Source organism: Annulohypoxylon maeteangense, assembly GCF_022496945.1.
Source record: "Annulohypoxylon maeteangense strain CBS 123835 unplaced genomic scaffold GGS22scaffold_3, whole genome shotgun sequence".
In the NCBI taxonomy this organism is placed as follows: domain Eukaryota; kingdom Fungi; phylum Ascomycota; class Sordariomycetes; order Xylariales; family Hypoxylaceae; genus Annulohypoxylon; species Annulohypoxylon maeteangense.
The window spans coordinates 2,076,549-2,097,459 of NW_025953250.1; the positions used below are offsets into that span (position 1 = coordinate 2,076,549).

The window sequence follows — 20,911 nt, forward strand, 5'->3', positions numbered from 1 at the left end:
CGAATACCCCGTTTAACCCGGTCTGGTCCCCGTTTGACCCCCCCGTCCTCAAAACCAGGCTTCGAAGGCTATGCATTTATCGGTGATGTAGTGGAGACTAAACTCTTGCCCAATGCTACGGTTACGCGAAATCTTTCTCCACTCATCATCGATACACTACTATCAGACGGGGAGGAGTTGAGAGGAATTTTCTCTTCGACTCATTCGGCGTGGGTTGAATACAATGGATTGATTGATAATCCCACACGATTGCCAAGAACCCAGATGCTCAGGTCCTGGTTTGAGCCGCTGCGCACTTCCTATTAGAGGACCCTTGCCTTCGCTTTTCTTATTACTTTATTATACGCCCTTTCACCGTATCTTTTTTATTATTATTATCCCGTGGACTTCCCCTTTACTCAAAAGTCTTGATAAAGACATCACTTTTCTTTGAATTTGTTACATCCTAATCCTTCCTAGGGTGGCCGACTCTTGTTGCTTAAGCTGCACAAGATTCACCTCAACTGTGTTTGGTTAGCAGTTGAGGTTTAACCCATCATTTGTTGATTGTTTTTTATTTTAAAGGTGGACACAGGACATACTTTCACCACAGCAACTAATACGTACTATTCTACTTAAAAAAAAAAAAAAGATCCCGACTAGTTACAACCCCCTAATTCGACATCTGTGTATGCTAGGAAAGTTACGTGGTTAATTAGGTAGCGCTAGCGCAACCTGTCGCAACCATGACGAACAACGACCCTGATAAGCAGTATGAGTCGACTCCTTCGTCTAAGAGCACGCGGCCGCCATCCTCAAACTCTACCGCGACGGTAAATCCTGAGGAACAGCGTGAATCTGCTAGACAAAACAATCCCAATGGCTTCTCACGAATCAACACTGGCGTTTCGGTTGAACAAGCCGAAGCTGACTTTGCCGAGCTCCAGAGGGAATTATCTGGGCTTTCTCGAGCAAGTCGTACTCGAAGCAGGAGGGAAAATGATGTCGAGAAAGGCCATGCCAGCATTGACTCTCCCCAGTCTGACGACTCCGTCGAGATATTTGATCTCGAGACGACTTTGCGAGGTGATCTAGATGCCGAGAGAGAGGCGGGTATTAAACCAAAGCATATCGGTGTCTACTGGGATGGACTAACGGTTAAGGGCATGGGCGGCACCGCCAATTTTGTGAAGACATTCCCTGACGCGTTTATCGACTTTGTTGATTATTGGACTCCATTGATGAGCCTGCTCGGAAAAGGACAGAAGGGCACTGAGGTTACGCTGCTGGACAACTTCAAGGGCGTCGTCGATCCCGGCGAGATGGTTCTGGTACTAGGAAAGCCAGGCTCTGGGTGCACAACCTTTTTGAAGTCAATTGCGAATCAACGATGGGGTTACACAAGCGTTACGGGTGATGTCCTCTACGGACCTTTCACGGCTAAGGAATTCGAGCAGTACCGTGGCGAAGCAGTCTACAACCAGGAGGACGACATTCATCACGCCACTCTCACCGTAGAGCAGACCCTTCGCTTTGCGTTAGATACCAAGGTGTCTAACAAACTCCCAGCAGGCACCTCGAAGAACAAGTTCAAGGAGGACGTAATCTCGATGTTGCTGAAAATGTTCAACATCGAGCACACGAGAAAGACGGTGGTTGGTGATGCTTTGGTCCGTGGTGTTTCCGGTGGCGAGAGAAAGCGTGTCTCTATTGCTGAGATGATGATCACTAATGCTTGCATTCTGTCATGGGATAACAGCACTCGAGGACTTGACGCTAGCACAGCCCTCGACTTCACCAAGTCACTTCGAATTATGACCAACCTCTACAAGACCTCTACCTTCGTATCGCTGTACCAGGCATCCGAAAACATTTATAGACAGTTCGATAAGGTTTTGGTTATTGATGCTGGTAAGCAGGTGTACTTCGGTCCAGCCACCGAAGCACGAGCCTATTTTGAAGGCCTTGGCTTCCTCCCACGCCCTCGACAGACGACCCCTGACTATGTGACCGGCTGCACCGACGAATTCGAACGACAATACTCCCCCGGATTTTCGCCGCAAAATGCCCCGCATAGCCCTGAGTCGCTGGCCGAAGCTTTCGAGAAGTCCCAACTTACTAAGCGGTTAAATAACGATATGCTGGAATACAAGACTAGGCTCCAGCATGAGCAAGAGATCGCCCGTCACGATGATTTCCGCGTAGCTGTGCGCGAGAGCAAGCGAACCGGTGCCAAGCACTCTGTTTACAACGTCGGGTTCCATCTACAAGTTTGGGCCCTGATGAAACGTCAGTTTGCTCTGAAGCTCCAGGACAAACTTAGTCTGTCGCTGTCTTGGGTTCGAACCATCGTCATCGCAATTGTCCTCGGAACTCTGTACCTGAATCTGCAACGAACCTCGGCTAGCGCGTTTAGCAAAGGTGGTCTTCTCTTCATCTCTCTCCTGTTCAATGCTTTTGAGGCCTTCTCCGAATTAGGAGAAACTATGACAGGTCGGCCAATTGTGAACAAGCACAAAGCATACGCTTTCCATCGACCTTCGGCATTGTGGATAGCACAGATATTCGTGGATACTGCGTTCTCAGCTGTTCGTATTTTGGTGTTCTCGATCATCGTTTACTTCATGGCCAACCTCAACCGGACTCCAGGAGCCTTCTTCACGTTCTACTTGCTGATTATCGTCGGTAACATTGCCATGACACTTTACTTCCGTATTATTGGTTGCGTTAGTCCCGATTTCGACTACGCTATCAAGTTCGCCGTTGTCACCGTTACCTTATTTATCCTGACATCAGGATATTTAATTCAGTATCAGTCACAGCAGGTCTGGCTACGATGGATCTTTTGGATAAATGCTTTGGGACTTGCCTTTTCTAGTATGATGGCGAACGAGTTTGGTAATAACGAATTGACATGTTCGAATGAATCTCTCATTCCTTCTGGTCCTTCATACGGCGACATTAACCATCAAGTCTGCACGTTGGCGGGCTCCACCCCCGGAACTGCGACGGTGAGCGGCGCCGCTTACATCACCCAAGGGTTTTCTTACGCCCCCTCGGACTTATGGAGAAACTTTGGAATTATTATGGCCATCATCGTATTCTTCCTTATTATGAACGTCGTCCTTGGAGAGTTTGTCAAATATGGCATGGGTGGCAATCAAGCAAAGGTCTTTGCGAAACCCGACCCCGAACGAAAACAATTGAACGAAGCTCTTGCTAGCAAGCGATTGGAACGCCAAAAGTCAAGGCAACAAGAAGAGGATACCACTTTGAAGATTGATTCTACTAGCATTCTAACTTGGGAGGATCTTAATTACGATGTTCCAGTCCCCGGTGGCACTCGCCGCCTGCTCAACAGTGTCTATGGTTACTGCAAGCCCGGTGAACTAACCGCTCTTATGGGTGCTTCTGGCGCTGGAAAGACAACGTTGTTAGATGTCCTAGCATCGAGAAAGAACATTGGTGTTATCGCTGGTGACGTTTTAGTCGATGGTGCTAAGCCTGGCAAGGAGTTTCAGAGATCTACTTCGTATGCGGAACAACTCGACATGCACGACCCGACCCAGACTGTTCGCGAAGCCCTACGATTTTCGGCCGATCTACGTCAATCCTTCGAAACCTCCCGCGAAGAGAAATATGCATATGTCGAAGAGATTATCGCTCTGTTAGAAATGGAAAGCATCGCAGACTGTATAATTGGTACCCCCGAGGCTGGTCTTACCGTTGAGCAGCGTAAGCGAGTAACAATTGGTGTCGAACTTGCGGCTAAGCCTCAACTCTTACTGTTCCTCGATGAACCTACATCGGGTCTCGACAGTCAGAGCGCCTTCAACATCATTCGATTCTTGAAGAAGCTCGCTGCTGCTGGACAAGCCATTCTTTGCACCATCCACCAACCGAACGCCGCTCTTTTCGAGAACTTCGACCGTCTACTTCTATTACAGAGGGGAGGTCGCTGCGTGTACTTCGGTGATATTGGCGAGGACGCAGTTGTTCTCCGAGATTACCTTGCGCGACATGGCGCAGTCGCTGGCCCTTCTGACAACATCGCTGAGTTCATGCTAGAGGCAATTGGTGCTGGAAGTACCCCTCGTGTTGGAAACCGTGACTGGGCCGATATCTGGACCGACAGCCCTGAACTTGCTAACACCAAGGACACAATCTCTCAGTTCAAGGAAGCCCGTAAAGAGGCCGCCGCACAAATTGACTTATCTCTACAGCGCGAATACGCTTCACCCCTGTTGCATCAACTCCAGGTTGTCATTAAGCGCACCAACCTTTCATTCTGGCGATCTCCCAACTATCTGTTTACTCGAGTCTTCAACCATGTTGTCATCGCTCTTCTCACCGGTCTAACTTACCTGAACCTTGATTACTCGCGATCCTCCCTACAGTACAAGGTCTTCGTCATGTTTCAGGTTACCGTGTTGCCTGCGTTGCTCATGCCACAAGTTGAGCTTATGTACGTCATCAAGCGAGCTATCTTCTTCCGCGAAGCGTCGAGCAAGATGTACAGCTCTTTCACTTTCACTCTTGCTATGATTGTTGCAGAGGTGCCTTATTCCATTCTTTGTTCTGTTTTCTTCTTCCTACCACTCTACTTCATCCCGGGTTTCCAGTCGGAAGCTTCGCGTGCCGGTTACCAATACTTCATGGTATTGATTACCGAATTTTTCGCGGTTACCTTGGGTCAAGTCCTCGCCTCCATCTCGCCATCTTCATTTGTTGCCAGTCAATTCGATCCTTTCATCGTCATCACCTTCGCCCTATTCTGCGGTGTTACGATCCCTGCCCCGCAAATGCCTGGCTTCTGGCGCGCGTGGCTGTACCAACTGGACCCCTTCACACGCCTTATCGGTGGCACTGTAACTACAGCTCTAGCGGACCTTCCGGTCAACTGCAAACCGTCGGAATTGAATACATTTACCGCACCCGCAAACCAAACTTGTGGCGAGTATATGGACACCTTCTTCAACGTGCAGAAGGGAGCTGGATACCTCGTGGATAGCGCATCCAACGTTTGCGAGTTCTGTGCCTACAAAGTGGGCAATCAATTCTACGAGCCTCTTGGCTTCAGCTTTGATTACCGGTGGAGGGACCTCGGTGTTTTCTTAGCTTTCGTCGGCAGCAACCTCATCATCCTCTTCGCTGCGGTAAGTTTTATTCCATCCTTTATGTTTAATACATTTACTAATTCTGATACTAGGGCCGCTTCTTAAATTTCAACAAGCGATAATCTACACGATGGATTGAGCGATTGAGCGACGATATATGATAATAATATTTTCTATTCTTGTATTATGTTTTTCGGTTAGAGTGAAGCGGGCTAGAGAAAGCGTTCACCTCTGCTTGGATAAAGGCCATCCGGCAATTTTTGACAATCCTAGGGCTAGGAATAGATATAGACGAGCTGTATGTTTAAGCCGACAAAGGCTACTGATACGCTCACTTACGTTAATGGTTTGACGCCTTAACACGTAATCATGAGGCTACTCAGAGTAGACTTGGATATCTTTTTGTTAGGCCTACATTGGCCTACATTACTATGGAGCATTCTATCAATATACGATGTGTACTCCTACTTCCCTTCGCGATGAGACCCCCTTAATTGTGACTACCTATTTTTCTGATTCGTATCTACCTACAACTGATGAGTTCTTCATTCCGAACTCCCTTCTCCAGTAATATCAACTACATTAGCATTAACTAATTCATTTTAGAAGATCTTGTCCCTGGATACGATGCAAGGGGTATAAGAATAGCTACGCCGAGCTTCGAGACCCTGGATGTAATGGAACTGTTCTAGAATTACTTGTTTCTTTGCCACAGCCTATCGCGGAACCCGACGGTCCCGGAAGTTTAGCTTCAAGCTTCGGGAAGTCCCTAGACTAGCAGACTAGGTAAGTATCGGTAGGTACCTAGACAGAATTCATATACCCATGATATATATCAATTAAGGGTTTGCAAATAACCAAATTCATTTACCTTTATTCAAATGACGATCTCACGATACGTCACTTTCATCACGTTACTCCTCGAACATGAACACATTCTTCACCGACCATCAATAAGGTATCTAACGTGCCTATCTAAAATAGCACACCGCCACCTTGCGGCCGAACCATACCTACACTTACACACACCTACACATCAGCAGAACCCAGGTTGAGCAACTTCAGTCTCCCACATACCCACCCCCACCTAAGTCTCCCATCCGCCCACCTACCTACCTAAAATGGCATCCCTCCCCCTAGCCTCCGCAGAGCCAGGGATGCAATACGCCTCGTGCACCGCGAACGACGGATGCACGCTGGCCTTCCAGACCTCGCTTCCCGTGGGCCCCGGCGCGACCCTCGACGCGCGGTACGCCACGTGCGTGCTCCTTCTGCACGGGTTCAGCGGGTCCAGCGCGTACTTCACGCGCAACGTCGGCGCCCTCGCCGACGACCACTGGGTCGTCGCCCCGGACCTGCGCGGCCACGGCAACTCCGGGCGTTCGCGCGGGGGGTACCACGTCGCGCGTCTCGCCGCGGATCTGCGGGACTTGATTGCGTATTTGCGCACCGCGCATCAAAGCGACGATAACAACGACGACATCCAAACCCCCAGCGAGGAGGCGAAGCTGCAGATCGTCCCCGTGGGATGCAGTATCGGGGCCGCGGTCCTCTGGACATACGTCGAGCTGTTCGGCAGCGCGGAGTTCAGCGGGTTCGTGTTCGTGGACCAGGCCCCGCTGCAGGACCGCTCGCTGTTTGGGGACTGGGACGCGTCGCGCGCGCACCTGGGGTGTTACGACGAAGCGACGATGTTAGCCGCGCAGCGGGCGTGGATCTACGACTCCGCGGCGACACATGCCGAGCTCGTGCGCGCGTGTCTCGGGTACCGGTACCTGCCGGACCCGTCGACGGACGATATCTCGGACGAGGCGGGGCGGCGGGACGAGGAGTTTTTCGTGGGGATAAGTCGCCGCTGCGACCAGGCTTGGTTGGCGAAGCTGTTGGCTGATCATACGAGGTACGATCACCGCGAGGCGATTGAGGAGATTGCGGTGCCGACGCTGGTTATGGCGGGCCGCAGGACGGGGTGTTTTCCGCTGGAGGGCATGAGGGAGACGGTGCGGAGGGTGGAGACGAGTAGGCCTGGGGGCGCGAGGATGTCGGTTTTCGAGGCCGGGCATTGGTTGTTTTATGAAGAGCCTGAACGGTTTAATAGGGAGGTTGTTGAGTTTGTGGATAGTTGTACGACGTAATGAAGAGGGTTTTTTTCGAGATGGCTTGCGCTTTATGCTTTATGTATGCCCAGTACTCATCCGGTCATCCGCGCCTTTTTGCTTTTGGTGGCGGGCCCTGGATGGTTGAGGCCTTGGTAGACGATCGCTGGTGATGGATGGTGCACTGTAAATCCGCACCGTATTTTGGTAGGTTAGGTAACTCCCTAGTTGAGCACGTCCCCCATAATAGGACCATTAGAAGGACACTCACCGCAATTACCTTTTTTTCTCTTTCTTCACGATACATTCTAGGTATTTACGATTCAACTACAGTATCTCAGGCTCACATTCAAAGGTTTTTGTTATAATGTCACGACCTTTGGATATTCACGATTTAAACGACTCTGACGATGATGTTGTCACTCGGTTTCGTCATCTTGGCGGGGATGATGGCCCCTACGATTCCACCACTGGAGATCTCAATTTTTACGATTCCGACGATATAGGCGAATTCGATGACTCTGATGATTATTCAGATTATGAGTCTGATGATGACGTCTCATTGACGCCGTCGGCGGTTGAACAGCTCCGTGAAAGTGGTATGAATACATTTCGTTTGAGTTGCTATCATTATATTATTTAACCTTTGCTTACACCCAATTAGATAAAACACTGACATACCCTCCAAATCCAAAGGATGTAGTCAGGCAAACCCCGGGAGGGCCTATGACTTCTCTGTATGACACTCGCTACTTTATACCGCAGTGGGACGAACAAATGTTAGGCCTGCCATGGAGAGAGGAACGAATCAAGTGGGATTTCGATAATCCGCCCAAGCCTCTCCCATTGACGGACCCTATGATGCAAGGCGCATTCAAGTATTGCGAACACTGCCAGTTGACTTGGCTCGTTGGACATGACAAGCTGGAAGGCCATCACCATCCACATCACCTCGCTTGGGACATGGGAGATTATGGATTAGACGCCCATAGATATGGTTTGCCTATGGAATCATCTCTCGTAATTTTCGTCCACGGCGCCAGCATTGCGCCAGGTAAACCATCCAAGAGTCCGGTGGGAAATTTGGCAGGTGTGGGGATCTTCTTTGGCGAAGGTTCCAAGTACAATCAAGCACTACCTTGCGGGGGTATAACAAGTCCCCAGGACGCCGAAATGGCCGAGCTTACTGCAGTCGACTATGCCCTTGCGATAATGAAGACCTTCATTCTCGATGACCGCAAGGAATTGTTGCTAGAATTTGGGGAAGAGAAACGCGAAGCTAAACTCGATGCGAAAATAGAAAAAAAGATAGCCAAGCTCGAGGCGAGGAGCTTATCCAGGACCTTGCAGTCGGATATTTCTGCTCGCGCCGGACAAGTAGATATCCTTGACGACGACGACCTGGAAGATGATGAAAGCGACGAGGAGGAAGATGCACTCGAGAAGTTGCCTTTCCGAGTCATCATTGTCTCGGACAAAATCCAAGTTGTCGACAATGTTTGCAAACACTACAAGGCATGGACGGAGGAAGATGGGAAGCTCGTTTCGAAAAAGGGCAAACCTATCCAACACGGTGAATTGTACCAAAATATGATATTCGACCAGATGGAGGAGGATTTTGACGTGTTCATGAAGTGGTATCACGTTCCCAAAGACCAGAACGGAGGAGCCGTGGAATTGGCAAAGGACGCTCTTGAAGGGAAGTTTGTTGGATTTGGAGTTGAATGGGGATTCGAAGCGCCGAAAGATTAGGCACCTAGATGAATAGGCCATCTTCGTTTGAAGCTACAAACCGCGGAAGGGGTTAGTGTGATGCTACATCGCCCATCAGTTACTGTCAGATAAGCGCCAACAAATGTATGAAAGGAGACTTGTGGGGGGTCAGGCAGCGTCATTGCCAACATTGTATTCGTAGAAATTGATGTGACCATATACCTTAGTACCCAGGTAATATTCCCTAAACATTCACGGTATCCGATTACTTGGTCGTAATCTTAGTAGTTCAAGCACAATCCACGGGAGTATCATAGATGCCGTTTATTCAAAAGTTGTGTATTATTCGTGAGGTGGTTTTCCTCCTTTCTCGATGATACCCATCACCAAAATCGACTCAAAGATTCGAATGCCCAGGGTTTACTTTCAAATACTGCGAATCCTCTTTATTATGGTCGTAATCAAAAGAGTTATTCGGGATGATGGTGTACTTCCTTGAAATCTTCTTGCCGAGTCCTTCCTCGGGTCCATCTAAATAACATTAACAAGGGAGCTTACCTAGGGAGTGGGGAGGGGACTTACATTTGAGAACGGTAACGAACTCCACCAGGACAGGAACCCAGGTGGCAACGGCGAGGACTTGGCCGAACGTCCAGTCCGAATTCTGGTTATCCTTCCCAGCTGTATTATTAACCTTGTCTCTATAGATATGGAAAAGTCCCAACATTGACCACATCAACAAACAACAGACCGCCATATTCAAGATCTTGATGAATCGAACCGCTTTCTGCCGAAACAGCCTAAGCCTTGGCGATCTCTGGGTGTTTGCGGTTCTTCCCTTACATGCCATCCATATGATGTAGGAAAATGCATTAAGAACCAATAGAATTTGGGCGATGCGAAGAGTCGGGTCGAGGCCGTAGTTCAACAATTTGAGAGGGCTGCACACGCCCAGCCAGATATTTTCAAGCATATCCTTCAACTGAGAAAACAGATGAAACTTCACCTTTCCGAAGAAATAATCATACAAGATCTCGTTAGCGATGCCAAGCAATATGACAAGTGTCCACATGACAACTCGAAGCCAGTGATGCCGCACGCCGTGCGCTGATAGCTGTAGCAGTAAAGGGAGTAAGGATGAGAACGTCGACATATATATGGATCCGATGGAAGCGTAGATCATCCAATGACCACTGATATGGCCAAACTCCTGCAAGTAAGCTTGAGATAATCGGAAACAAGCAGCGGCAAGCATCGAGACGGCAAATATTAGCGTTGCATCCAGGAACGTGCTAGCAGATTCCTCGATAGCCGCAAGTATCCAAGCTCTCTTTGATCCTGTGGGGAACTGTTGTCTGAAGAGACCGGTGTCGGTTAACGTGAGTGCACATAGATATATCGTCACGAGCCCGGCCGCAATGTAATATGTAATCAACATCTATAGGGTGTCAGTTAACTTACCACATATTGTGTATGCCATGCTATGATACTTACCCCTCGCCCTGATACGTCCGGGTCACCGATCCAATCGAGATTCTTGCAGATATCGGTCGTACAATTGACAAGGGGAAACGCATTGAATTTCTCTGCAAGCGAACCATTGATTGGGACCGTAGAATTCGTATCGTCTGTAATAACTTCCTTTATGATATAATCATTATACCAATGTATCAACACCCAGTCGCTTGGTCGCGTCACATTAGAGGGCAGAATAGCCTTCAGGTAATCCGTGACATAGTTAGTGGTGATAATGTTCTGATTCCCCTGGAAGACGCTCAGGGTTGCAGCCTTCCACGCGCCAGCGGCTTTACAGATGGTTTCATTGTGGGGATCAAAATTGAGTGTCGAAAATGCTGGCGCCTGCCAGTCTATGCTGAATGTTACGTGCGAAGAGGTTAGGGACATATTCATGTAATCGAAAATGAACCACGCGTCCTCACAACTCTACCCTAATCGGGTCGATGTAGATCATCCGACTGAAAAACATCCAACGAAATGCTGTAGATTTAACGAGTCGGCTGGTTGAGAAAATCCAAAAGCGCCCACGTTGAGGTTTTGTACATAGCCACCAATAAAAGTTCTAACGCGATAGTCATCAAAGAAAAGCGATGCCGGGATTTCTACTTGAAACCTACGCGCATGCTGACTCGGGTAGGGACATTAGATATAGCACCTAGGGCTGAGTTGTAGTGTCGCAATATCAACCCTGACGCGCAATTCAGCCCCCATTGCACCTATACATAGTACCTAGGATCTAGGTGTCTGAAGAGCAACTCCTCCGCTAACGATCCGAACACATGCTAATAATAACAGCTGAAAAGATCTTAAACTGATAGACAGAGGTCGGATAACGGTGCCGTCGCTCTCTATTGGCTAGAGATCGAGATGTGGCTCTGATCCTCCCGGTGCTGACAGATAGGCGGAACATCTCATGCCAATCATATGGCTCAGATCGCCTCCCTACCGTCAGCCACATCCAGATGTAGACAGAAACTGCGAGGCTATGTCCGTAGATCTTCGTGCCCCAGGAATCAAGAAATCCATGAAATGAAGATCATTTTAGGGATATGATAGGCTGCAGCTTTGTTTAAGAAACGGGATGTCGTCAACTTTGGCTGCTGTGGTACACAGGGGTCGATACCGAGATCGTAGGACCGACACGCGTCAACGGCCTCAATTGCGGTCGGTCCCTATTCCGGATACTATGAGCAATATAAAAGAGAAAGCCCTACGGCCAAGGCCAGGGGGCTTTTTCACAATCAATTGTTCACATTCCTTCATATTAAATGGGCGTAGTGTGGTGTTGTGAAAAAGAAAGGTTTCTTGGAAAAGAGTTGGCAGAAGATAAAGCTAAGACAAATGCACGGACAGAGTATAATAGATTGCGCTCCCATACAGCAATATCTTTTTCTTACATATTGCAGTATCCAATACAATATGACATCATTCAATTGAACTCATCGTTTGAAATTTAATCAGACATTGCTTCTCTCTAGTAAAACAGGTCCAAATCAAGCGGAAGTCTTTCACCCATCCAAATAGCCCTTTGTGTATGATTTCGACGGTCGACCGCTTGTGCCTCGGCCCCTTCTCCTTCAACCGTATTGGGATGAATCAGCGCAGATAGGGGGCCACGGTAGATGGCGAGCCAGGCGATGAAGGCGCCAAATTGGGCCGGCGTGAAGAGATTAACCTCAAACATCGCCAGGGGATGCGGTCCGATCGGTCGGTCCCAGACCCGATATATCCTCAGCTCGGGAACTGTATAAGAGTTAGTGTTTGATGAATTTACCCAAACAATACCTAACTCAATAGGTATGAAGGAACGTACACTCATGTCTAATGCGCTCCCATAGCTCTTTCGCATACTTTGTCTGAGCTTCGTTGGACTGAAGATAGTATATATGCACGTCACTGTGGGGGCGAGATTTCTAATGTTAGTAAGTGGTCATTTTAACGCTCGGTCTCAGATACACTTACAAGCCACCGCGACGACCCTTATCTAGCGGGTCCGGAAACTCGGTGTACGCCTTACTTAGGGTATCCTTGACCGGGTTTTTGAAGCTCTTCCCGTCTTCGTTTCTCTCGTCCGAAAGCGCTGGGGCGTTTTCATATCCCACTAACGGTGAGGGGTAGGTGTGTTCCCCCGACTTGTAAGACATCCTGCTTGAAGATTTATGGTCGGTTTGTCGAGACGAATATAACTTAACTGTCTGATAGTTGGTAAACTGGAAGGTGGTTAGTGAATGAGTGAAGTCTAATATATCTAGTTGATAGTTGATAGTTACGACTTGACAAATACAAAATTTAGGTGAGCACATCCCACTACTTAGTGTACATATCCCACTAAACGTTTCCCCAATTCCAGAGCTTATTAATTCGAGATCGCACTAGTACTACCAATGGCGTGCTTTCTCCCCCACACTCCGACATTTCGCGTTACGGAAGGTCCGATTTGGGGTCTAGGCAGTCCCGGTTGCCCCGTAAATATCTCCACATAGGGTTTGGTGCTTGCTAAGATTACTCCCGCCCCGGTCTTCACTAGCCACCCGAAGCCGGTCACGAACTTCCGTAGATATTCATCGAGGATCCGTAATTAATCGGGCTTGGGAAGGTTCGGAATCGGAACTAGAAAGTTTGGAGCGAGCGGTTGATTAGTCACCACCATTGTCTCGTTGTCATACGTAAGCCATAACGTACCCCTATTCTGCAGGCTGGCGCAAAGCAGATGCCTCCATAAAGTCCAGTGCAGCGCTTTAATGATCGGCACGACGTCAAAGCACCAGATTTTATTGGCTGAATTAGCAGTACACGGACCATCTTGCTCTATTTTCTCAAGCCTCGTGTATAATTACATTTATAGCGGATGTGTTGATCCGCGCCAGTCCAGCGGCTATTAAATTAGATGCGGCTTAACTCTAGGGAATACTATCTTTTGATGAAAGAGCACGAGAAAGTCATCACGGCTCTTTGTTGAAGAAGGTGTTGGTGAAGGAGAATCTTTCCTTCAGTGGGCTCTGGAGGATGATGGCCTCACAACCCGCTTAGCTCTAGGGATGCATGTAGATGCAGGTTTTACTTATGTATGCTGGATAAGGAAGCCCCGGTAAATCCTCCCGACAAAACAAGAAAATTGGAAAGTTGGGGAAAACCATTTCTCTTCAACTCGCGATGTCTAACCTCGAATGGACCACGCTCGGAGGGCAATAGTGATATTGACTGCATACTTTGCGCTGTCTGTGAAGACACGTCGCTATGTGACTTGTGGTTGGCCTAATCTGTTTCCTATTTACATTTTGGAGATTTCTTCGTTTTCGTCTCTTTGACTTGTTAACCGCCCACGAGCCCCACGGCAATTGGTACGGTATGCTGTCGCTCATTAATATTATGGGGAAGCCCTCTTAATGATCGGCACAATCACAGTGACAAACCATAGAAAGGTAATTGGGCAATCTTGAATGGCACGAGCCATCCAATTCTTTGTCCCCTCCGTAGAGGTTGCAAAAGGGACCGCGGACAGTTGTCACTCGTTAGTCAGGGCGATAAAAGCGCCGGGTCGGCCTAGACAATTAGGTATCCCGAGTTGAGGGGATCGAAGGAAGACTAACGACTCCAGCCGAATGCATTCCCGTTCCCGTCTGCAGCCAAGTCGTCGTTGCAGTCTTGTGGAGCTGCCAAAGTTGTGTGATTGTTGTGTAAGATGCATAATACGGAAGGAGATGTCGGAGGATGTCTCAATCTCTGCAGGCGGACCGTCTACAGCGGCTAAGGAGGAATTTACTGCAGGAATATATTGAGTATATCAGACCATGTTGGCTGCAAGGCAGCCATTACTTGTTTATGTGAGGTACCTGCATAATATAGAGATCGAAATATGTGAAGTCATCGAGGCTTTGATGACAGTACCTGCTTGAAAGGCGTAGATCACGTACGACTCTCGTAGCTAAAGTCCACGACACTGTCAACGTATACCTGGGATTGATGGCATCGCGTTATCCTTTCGGCCGGCACACGGCGTCTACCCCCTTGTCGCTTGCAAACAGACTCGAATTTTACACTGCAAGACGAAGCGACTCGTAGGATATCAGATCAGCTAATCTTATCATATCTGATTACCCATTATTCATGTCACTGTCTCAATCATCAAGGTGTGAATGCTGGTTTTAGTGGAGTTGCAGCCTCATGCAGGTCTGAAGGAAAAAAACCAGCTTCATGTGCGTTTGTAAGGGGTAGGTGGCGTTTTCGGTTATCACGACTCAACAGTAAATGAGCCTCACACGCGATTCAACGTTGCGGCTAATAGTAATCATTTTATTTGAACCAAACGGAACTTCGGTATGATGCTACTTAGAGATATACTAGAGTTTTGTGTCAAGTAGACCTACATGATGCAGTTTGAATCCCACGCCATGCTGTTTACTCCATGCCTCGTTCAGGGACAGTTAAGGTCCTGCAGAAATATTTAGAAGATTATGCATCGTAATACACCTAGTCGCAAGTACCTAGTAATTAACATATTTACGCTGGTATTAAGAGCATTATTCTTCAATTATGTTTCGTAATCAAGTCTTGAATCTACAAAGGAAGTCGTTTTAGTTGACGTTGCCAGAGCCTGCCCATCGAGTAAAAAAGGGGCTTGCTAGCCCCTATACTATCCGCGATAATAAGTTGCCGCCGGCAAATAGGGGCAAACCCTAAGAAAACCAAAAATTATCTATTTAGCGGCATGTGGATTACAGGCAGCTGCCAAAATCTATGTGTCTTGATAAGACTTACCGAGCCACGGTTTCAGCGTTGTGCAGCCTCGTATAGATGAAATCTACGGGACTGAAACTTCACGTGGGACTTCATCACAGGAGAATTTGTTCATGCTGGTTCATGCCAGTTCATGAAGTTGTCGCAATCTACGGTGTCACGGGAATAAGCCTCTACAACGGCCCGTTTACCTAACCTGGAGAAAACATCCCGCCTGAATGACGCTAAGGGCGCACAAGCTTGGGTCGGGAGCTGCCGCCGATGGCACTTGAGGCTATAAAATATACGATATTATTAACAACACTCTCGCCGCGTGTGGCCATGTGACTTGATAGGATGGCCAGAAACCTTGAAAGTTAATTTAAAAAGAGTCTAGAATGTGGCAAGCGCCATCATAAGATAAGAGACCGGTCAAAAATGTAGTATACTGCAAGTACGGAAGCATGCATCGTGAGCCGAACATTTGGTGGTGGGCCCCGTTGACAGGACCTGGAAATCACTCCTCATATTACGAAATATTCCGTACTCCGGTGCCGCGGGTTTGTGTTCGTAAGTCTCATCGTCCGAGCGGGTTGAAACATAATCGATACGCATAACAGCCTCGATGTGCCCACTGGAGTTGTGATAGGATAACGACTCCGTAGATGAATGTCTCAGGAGGGACTGGGGTTTTCGATCAGTACCGATCGACGGGTAGATGGAGAAAAGCTAGGGTAATGCGGAAGTTCAAAACCTGTGGACGTCTTTGCCTTCCACGATGAGCCACGATGAGCCAGCAGAGCCAGCAGAGAGGCGCTAGAAGCGGTTGCAGATACCGGCATTACGGCCATTGACCGGTTTTCTATCCAGTTGGTCCGAATAGATTATATGGAGGCGACCTTCTACGGAATCGTTCACGAGGTTGCGCTGCTAGGACGATAGTTCGCATAGATCCATGGGATAATACTCTACATATGTACAATAGTAAGGAGCTGGTTACTATAGGTGGTATAGTAAGTATTGTATGGTTCTGCAAGCACGGGTATGCAGCTACACGCGACATCTAGCAAGGTAAAAATGGCAAAGACCCTGCGTGCGCGCTATCACTCGCATAGGATTTCGCTGTGATCGTACGATCGAGTAGATCTAGCCGAATATCTAAACATCGGCAAAGAACCAATGGAACCGCGCTCGAGCCCTACCTAATAAGACGGGGACTCGACGGGGACCAATGCCGGGTGTCACCAATTCTGGGGGCGCTGGAAGCGGAGGATTGAATTACCTATTTTGTTGAGCTTCCAGGTGAGGCTATGATAAAAAGCGTAGGCGGTTGCCGAGATCTGGACGATTCCAAGGGGACCATGCCGAGTTTTGAGACAGAGGCGAGCTGACGATGCCCACCTACATCGTAGCCTCGGACGAGATAGGTATGTATGCGCTGTGCTGTATGTTGCAATGCTATAATATGCTGTATCTGTATATGCTATGCTGTACGAAGTACGCATCCATTATTCATCATCCAGAAGGTGAGGGGAATACCTAGTAAGAAGCACTAATGCATTAATTATGGATTGTATAGCTAAGCTAAGAGAAGATTGCGAAGCACGATTGCTGACGTTTACGTTTACGTCGGTGAGAAGCGTCGTGAAAGTTCTTGTTGTTGTGTGGCCAGGTGGTTGTAAGGTACAGTAGTAAGGTTGTAGGTTGTAGCCGGTATGATTGTCCGTGACCGCGAAAATGTTCCGAGAGAGGGAAGTTTGGGAAGCGGGAGAAAACGGAGTTCGAATTGGCTAAAATGTTCGTATTGTACAAAGTACCTAGGTACATATATTCGGTATCAAAGTTCTTTCTTATTGTTTTTTTTCTATCTGGAGTTTCTTAGTTCCTTAAGTGATAAGCCACATCCGCCACATGCCTCATTATTAGATAATTTGGAAATCTCTATCGTCCTCGAGACATGTGGCACATGGCTTCCTCCGGAGCAAATTGAACGAGTTAAGTGGAGACTAGGCAAGGCTGATAGATTTGTAGAGATCTGATTTGACAGGGTACTTTTAGAAGCCAACCAATTAAAATTCGGTAAATATGGTTTTGGCCAATTACAGCGGGTAACGGCGTCTAGAACCCCTGATCTCCTTCTTTCCAAAAGAGGAAACGGAGTGTCATACGATTATTTTTTGGTCAGCCTTGCAAGTGGCCTGATCTTTGAGCAATTCACCCCACATGACGCGTGATTCTAGACCCTCCCCCTTGAAGTTGGACTTTATTCAGACAAAAGATCAGGCCACATTTTTTACACCCCGATGCACCGATGACAACGCTTTTCGCCTTTTTTTCCTGTCAGAACTGTGACGAAATTTGCAACCCGGACAAATCCAATCCAATTACTAGAGAAAAGTTGACCGCTGCGCCCATCAGCCCATAATGTGGGAATCGTGGGATTGTTTGGTTACCCCAGGGTTCTTGGGTCCTTCATTTTCCCGCCGCTTATACCTTTTTTTTTTCTGGGTTTTTCTTGAACTCGACTTCCAAGGTTGGTGAGGGTATCCATTCATAGGTATGTACCTATAATCCAGTACATTGGGTAAGTAATAGTAAGTACAGAATATAGCGTACGATGGGTATGATGGGTACCTATGATAGGTACGATAGGTACGATAGGTACGATAGGTACGGTAGGTGGTAGGTATGATACTTACCTCCGTACATCTGGTGGTTAGGAATATTCGGAAAAGAGAGCCGCGCATACAGCAACCTACAGATACCTACAGTAACCTACAGCATACTTACAGCGTACATACATACAAACCAAACTATCAGAAGCTAATGTATTCCAACCTTGGAAGGTTAGATGGAACAATAAAGTCGCAATAGACTATCCATCTAATGGCAATGCCAATGCCGCGGCCCAACAACAATATTCTCCCATACGGTACCGTACGTATATGGGGGAACAAGATAAATTATTTTCCCTTAGTAACTATTCGGGATCGCCCTTAGGGGTCCATCGGGAGCCATTGGAACCCTTGGGGACCCGGGTTGGAATTATGTATCTGAGCGTCTCCGTTGCTCTGCATCGTGTCAGGCCATTTGGTCTCGATTGTAACTTGTACCCTTGCATCATCGGGCGGTCTCGGCCATAGTTCGTGGGATCTGATTCTTATTCTTTAATAGCCGAATTCTCGAATTCCCATCTTTTACTTTCAATCCTTAATCGACTAGATAAACTAAGGCACCAACCGATCTGAATCGTTCGTTCTTCAAACATCGTTTGATTTTTTATCAACCATCATCATCATCATCACCATCCCATTTGCCATTGTGGCATTATTCGACTAATATTGGTGATATCATATCTCTCCATCCTATCAAGGACGAGAATCCTTCCTATACTATACTATCCTGTCTGTGTGTGTGGCTTGCTCTATTTGCGCCTAGTGGCTTCATACGCACTGCACTGCACTCACACACAACTTGACTTACACGCCCTCGGGCAGTCAACTCAACTCACATCCCTTACCCGGACTGACGTTACCCAATCGCCCCGATTTGTATAACGGCGTACGGCAACGGACGTGGCAAATTGTCGACCTGACTTTTTTGCCCTCTGAATAATCCGACCATCGTCTATCTCCATCTCGCCAAGCTTAGCCTGGACTTCGCATGATCCCGTCTACATCACCTCACAAGATCTAGATCCCCCCCGATTAACCCTTCCCACACCGGGACTCTCCCCCCTATTTTAAGAAACCATAGCAATTAAGCTATAGTGTCACCAAAGACCTACTGGTGGCCCTAAAATTGTTGTGGGATTCGTCATGGACACAGGTGTTATGCAGGACATTGACGTTTATCCTGCTGGTAACGACAAGGTATGTTACTGAATGTCGTTCATTCGTCTAGATCATATATAGATATAAATCTATTATATCTATAATACTACCTACCTGCCTACCTTAGTTGGATCTAAATAGACCCTAACATTCCCTTAGACTTTCGAGACATTCTTCGATCAATCAACAGATTACTCACAGCAACTCTCATCTATTAGCTTTTGGGACGAACTAGATAGGTCTGCCGAATCAAGTGTTGTGAACTCTATCCCAACCTCAGGATCTCGTCAAACTCCTAGTACTGCTGCCGACTCACCGGCCTCAACTGCCTCGCAGAACATCTCTAACCCATCCCATAAGCACAAGCTCACAGGACAGGAGCTACCTAAGAAGCGACAGTGCTCTGATATTAGAAGGTCTAGATTCACCGAGGACCCTTCTACTCTAGACTGTTCTGACTATTGGCTTCGCTTCGACAGCGATAACGAGAGTGATCAGATTTTCGCTGAAGGCAAACCTGTAAGAACCAGAACTTACAACTTCGCGCAAAACAATGGCGCTAATGTATCACCTGAAATATAGACGCGATCCCCAGCTCTAGCCCAACCTCACCCAAGGTCGAGGATTGTCGGGCGACCCGGCAACAGTTTCAAAGTGGCTTATCCGCCCTCGTCAACTGCTGACCTGGTCGACGATAGCGCTCTTGATCACGCGCTGTCGGACGAAGAAGACCTCTTCTCCATGGCCCTAGCTGACCAACTCAGCAAGACAGACTCTGCACCTATTCCTTCAGACATCCCTCCTCGCGAGAGACTCTACTCAACGCCTCTTAGCTGGGAACAGCCACAACCTGGTTTCCGCATGGACTACGTGAATGTGAACCCCCCATTCAACGACCCCGAACGTCAAAGGCTGCTCGCCATTGCTATGGGCACAGGACAAGCTCCTCAACCACAGATTCAAACGAGACAACCCGCCGGTATGGATTTCCGATTTGAAATCAACCAAAGTCCGACGACGATGAGTGATAGCAAGAGCAACACGCCTGAACCCCGAAATAAGCCAGTGATGACTCGACCTCAAGCGCCTTCGCGCACCAACTCGATAGATGCCACTGCGGACAAGAGTAAGGACAAACCACGGAATAGTGACAGGGCTGCGCACAACGATATTGAAAGAAAATATCGTACCAATTTGAAGGACAAGATTGCCGAACTACGAGATGCTATCCCATCCCTACGCGCAATCCCAGAAGACGGCGATGAGAACGATAATCCCACCGCATCACGAACAGCCCCAAAAGTCAGCAAGGTATGTTCAAATACGGTGTTTGTACCACATTTTGGCTAATTAAAATTTTAGGGCACTGTTCTTACAAAGGCAACTGAATATATTCACCAACTGGAGCGAAGAAATCGATCGATGGCACAGAAGAATGAGGAACTTGCTCGTCGATTACACGCCTTCGAACAATTAGTCGGCGCCGCACCCGCACCAAATTGGGCACCTCAAGGATATGGCGCTTCTGTCTTCAACCCCCGAGCCTTTTCTTAGGCAACGATCTCATATTTCATCCTGAACTATTTGTCCCCAGTCACAATCACCACTCACACCACTAATCCTCGAATTATACGCCGAACCTTTAGCAACAACTTCATAGTTATGACGACGCACATATATCTTGCCCCAGCAACGATACTCAACACTCGCAACCCACCCGAATAAAGCTGGACTTGGTCTTCTCAGAGCGCTCCGTATCGAAGTACACGAAACGATACCAGCGACATTAACAATACGAATATATAATCTAACACCTATACTTCTGAGTCACCTTCACCTGTCATCTACACACCTGCTACGAACGTATATATACCACTACTGTATGAAAAACAAGCACATCGGAGTCCGGTACAAATACACGGTCGGGTTGCATGTTGGG

The 20,911-nt window shown here is 47.8% G+C and overlaps 6 protein-coding genes across 6 annotated transcripts; 4 read left to right on the forward strand and 2 right to left on the reverse strand.

The window, feature by feature from the left end:
- Positions 1 to 371: 371 nt before the first annotated feature.
- On the forward strand, positions 372 to 5,342 carry GGS22DRAFT_96023 (ABC-2 type transporter-domain-containing protein). The gene is made up of 2 exons (XM_047968537.1): positions 372 to 5,135; positions 5,189 to 5,342. The coding sequence occupies exons 1-2, from the start codon at positions 726 to 728 to the stop codon at positions 5,216 to 5,218; spliced, it is 4,440 nt and encodes a 1,479-aa protein (XP_047822154.1). The 5' UTR covers positions 372 to 725; the 3' UTR covers positions 5,219 to 5,342.
- Positions 5,343 to 6,217: 875 nt separating this feature from the next.
- On the forward strand, positions 6,218 to 7,231 carry GGS22DRAFT_185700 (alpha/beta-hydrolase; the record flags this gene model as incomplete). The annotated part of the gene is made up of 1 exon (XM_047964359.1): positions 6,218 to 7,231. The coding sequence occupies one exon, from the start codon at positions 6,218 to 6,220 to the stop codon at positions 7,229 to 7,231; it is 1,014 nt and encodes a 337-aa protein (XP_047822155.1).
- A 477-nt stretch (positions 7,232 to 7,708) lies between these two features.
- Positions 7,709 to 9,123, forward strand: GGS22DRAFT_96028 (uncharacterized protein). The gene has a single exon (XM_047968539.1). It carries the CDS (start codon positions 7,919 to 7,921, stop codon positions 8,942 to 8,944), a length of 1,026 nt encoding a protein of 341 aa, XP_047822156.1. The 5' UTR covers positions 7,709 to 7,918; the 3' UTR covers positions 8,945 to 9,123.
- GGS22DRAFT_96027 (uncharacterized protein) lies at positions 9,124 to 11,160 on the reverse strand. The gene is made up of 3 exons (XM_047968538.1): positions 10,400 to 11,160; positions 9,488 to 10,343; positions 9,124 to 9,436 (listed from the first exon to the last, which is right to left on the reverse strand). The coding sequence occupies exons 1-3, from the start codon at positions 10,814 to 10,816 to the stop codon at positions 9,303 to 9,305; spliced, it is 1,407 nt and encodes a 468-aa protein (XP_047822157.1). The 5' UTR covers positions 10,817 to 11,160; the 3' UTR covers positions 9,124 to 9,302.
- A 737-nt stretch (positions 11,161 to 11,897) lies between these two features.
- GGS22DRAFT_185703 (DOPA-like domain-containing protein) lies at positions 11,898 to 12,567 on the reverse strand (the record flags this gene model as incomplete). The annotated part of the gene is made up of 3 exons (XM_047964360.1): positions 11,898 to 12,166; positions 12,237 to 12,319; positions 12,386 to 12,567. 3 exons carry the CDS (start codon positions 12,565 to 12,567, stop codon positions 11,898 to 11,900), a joined length of 534 nt encoding a protein of 177 aa, XP_047822158.1.
- Positions 12,568 to 18,957: 6,390 nt separating this feature from the next.
- GGS22DRAFT_185704 (HLH-domain-containing protein) lies at positions 18,958 to 20,526 on the forward strand (the record flags this gene model as incomplete). Its single annotated transcript, XM_047964361.1, has 4 exons — positions 18,958 to 19,011; positions 19,132 to 19,491; positions 19,555 to 20,283; positions 20,335 to 20,526. 4 exons carry the CDS (start codon positions 18,958 to 18,960, stop codon positions 20,524 to 20,526), a joined length of 1,335 nt encoding a protein of 444 aa, XP_047822159.1.
- Positions 20,527 to 20,911: the final 385 nt, after the last annotated feature.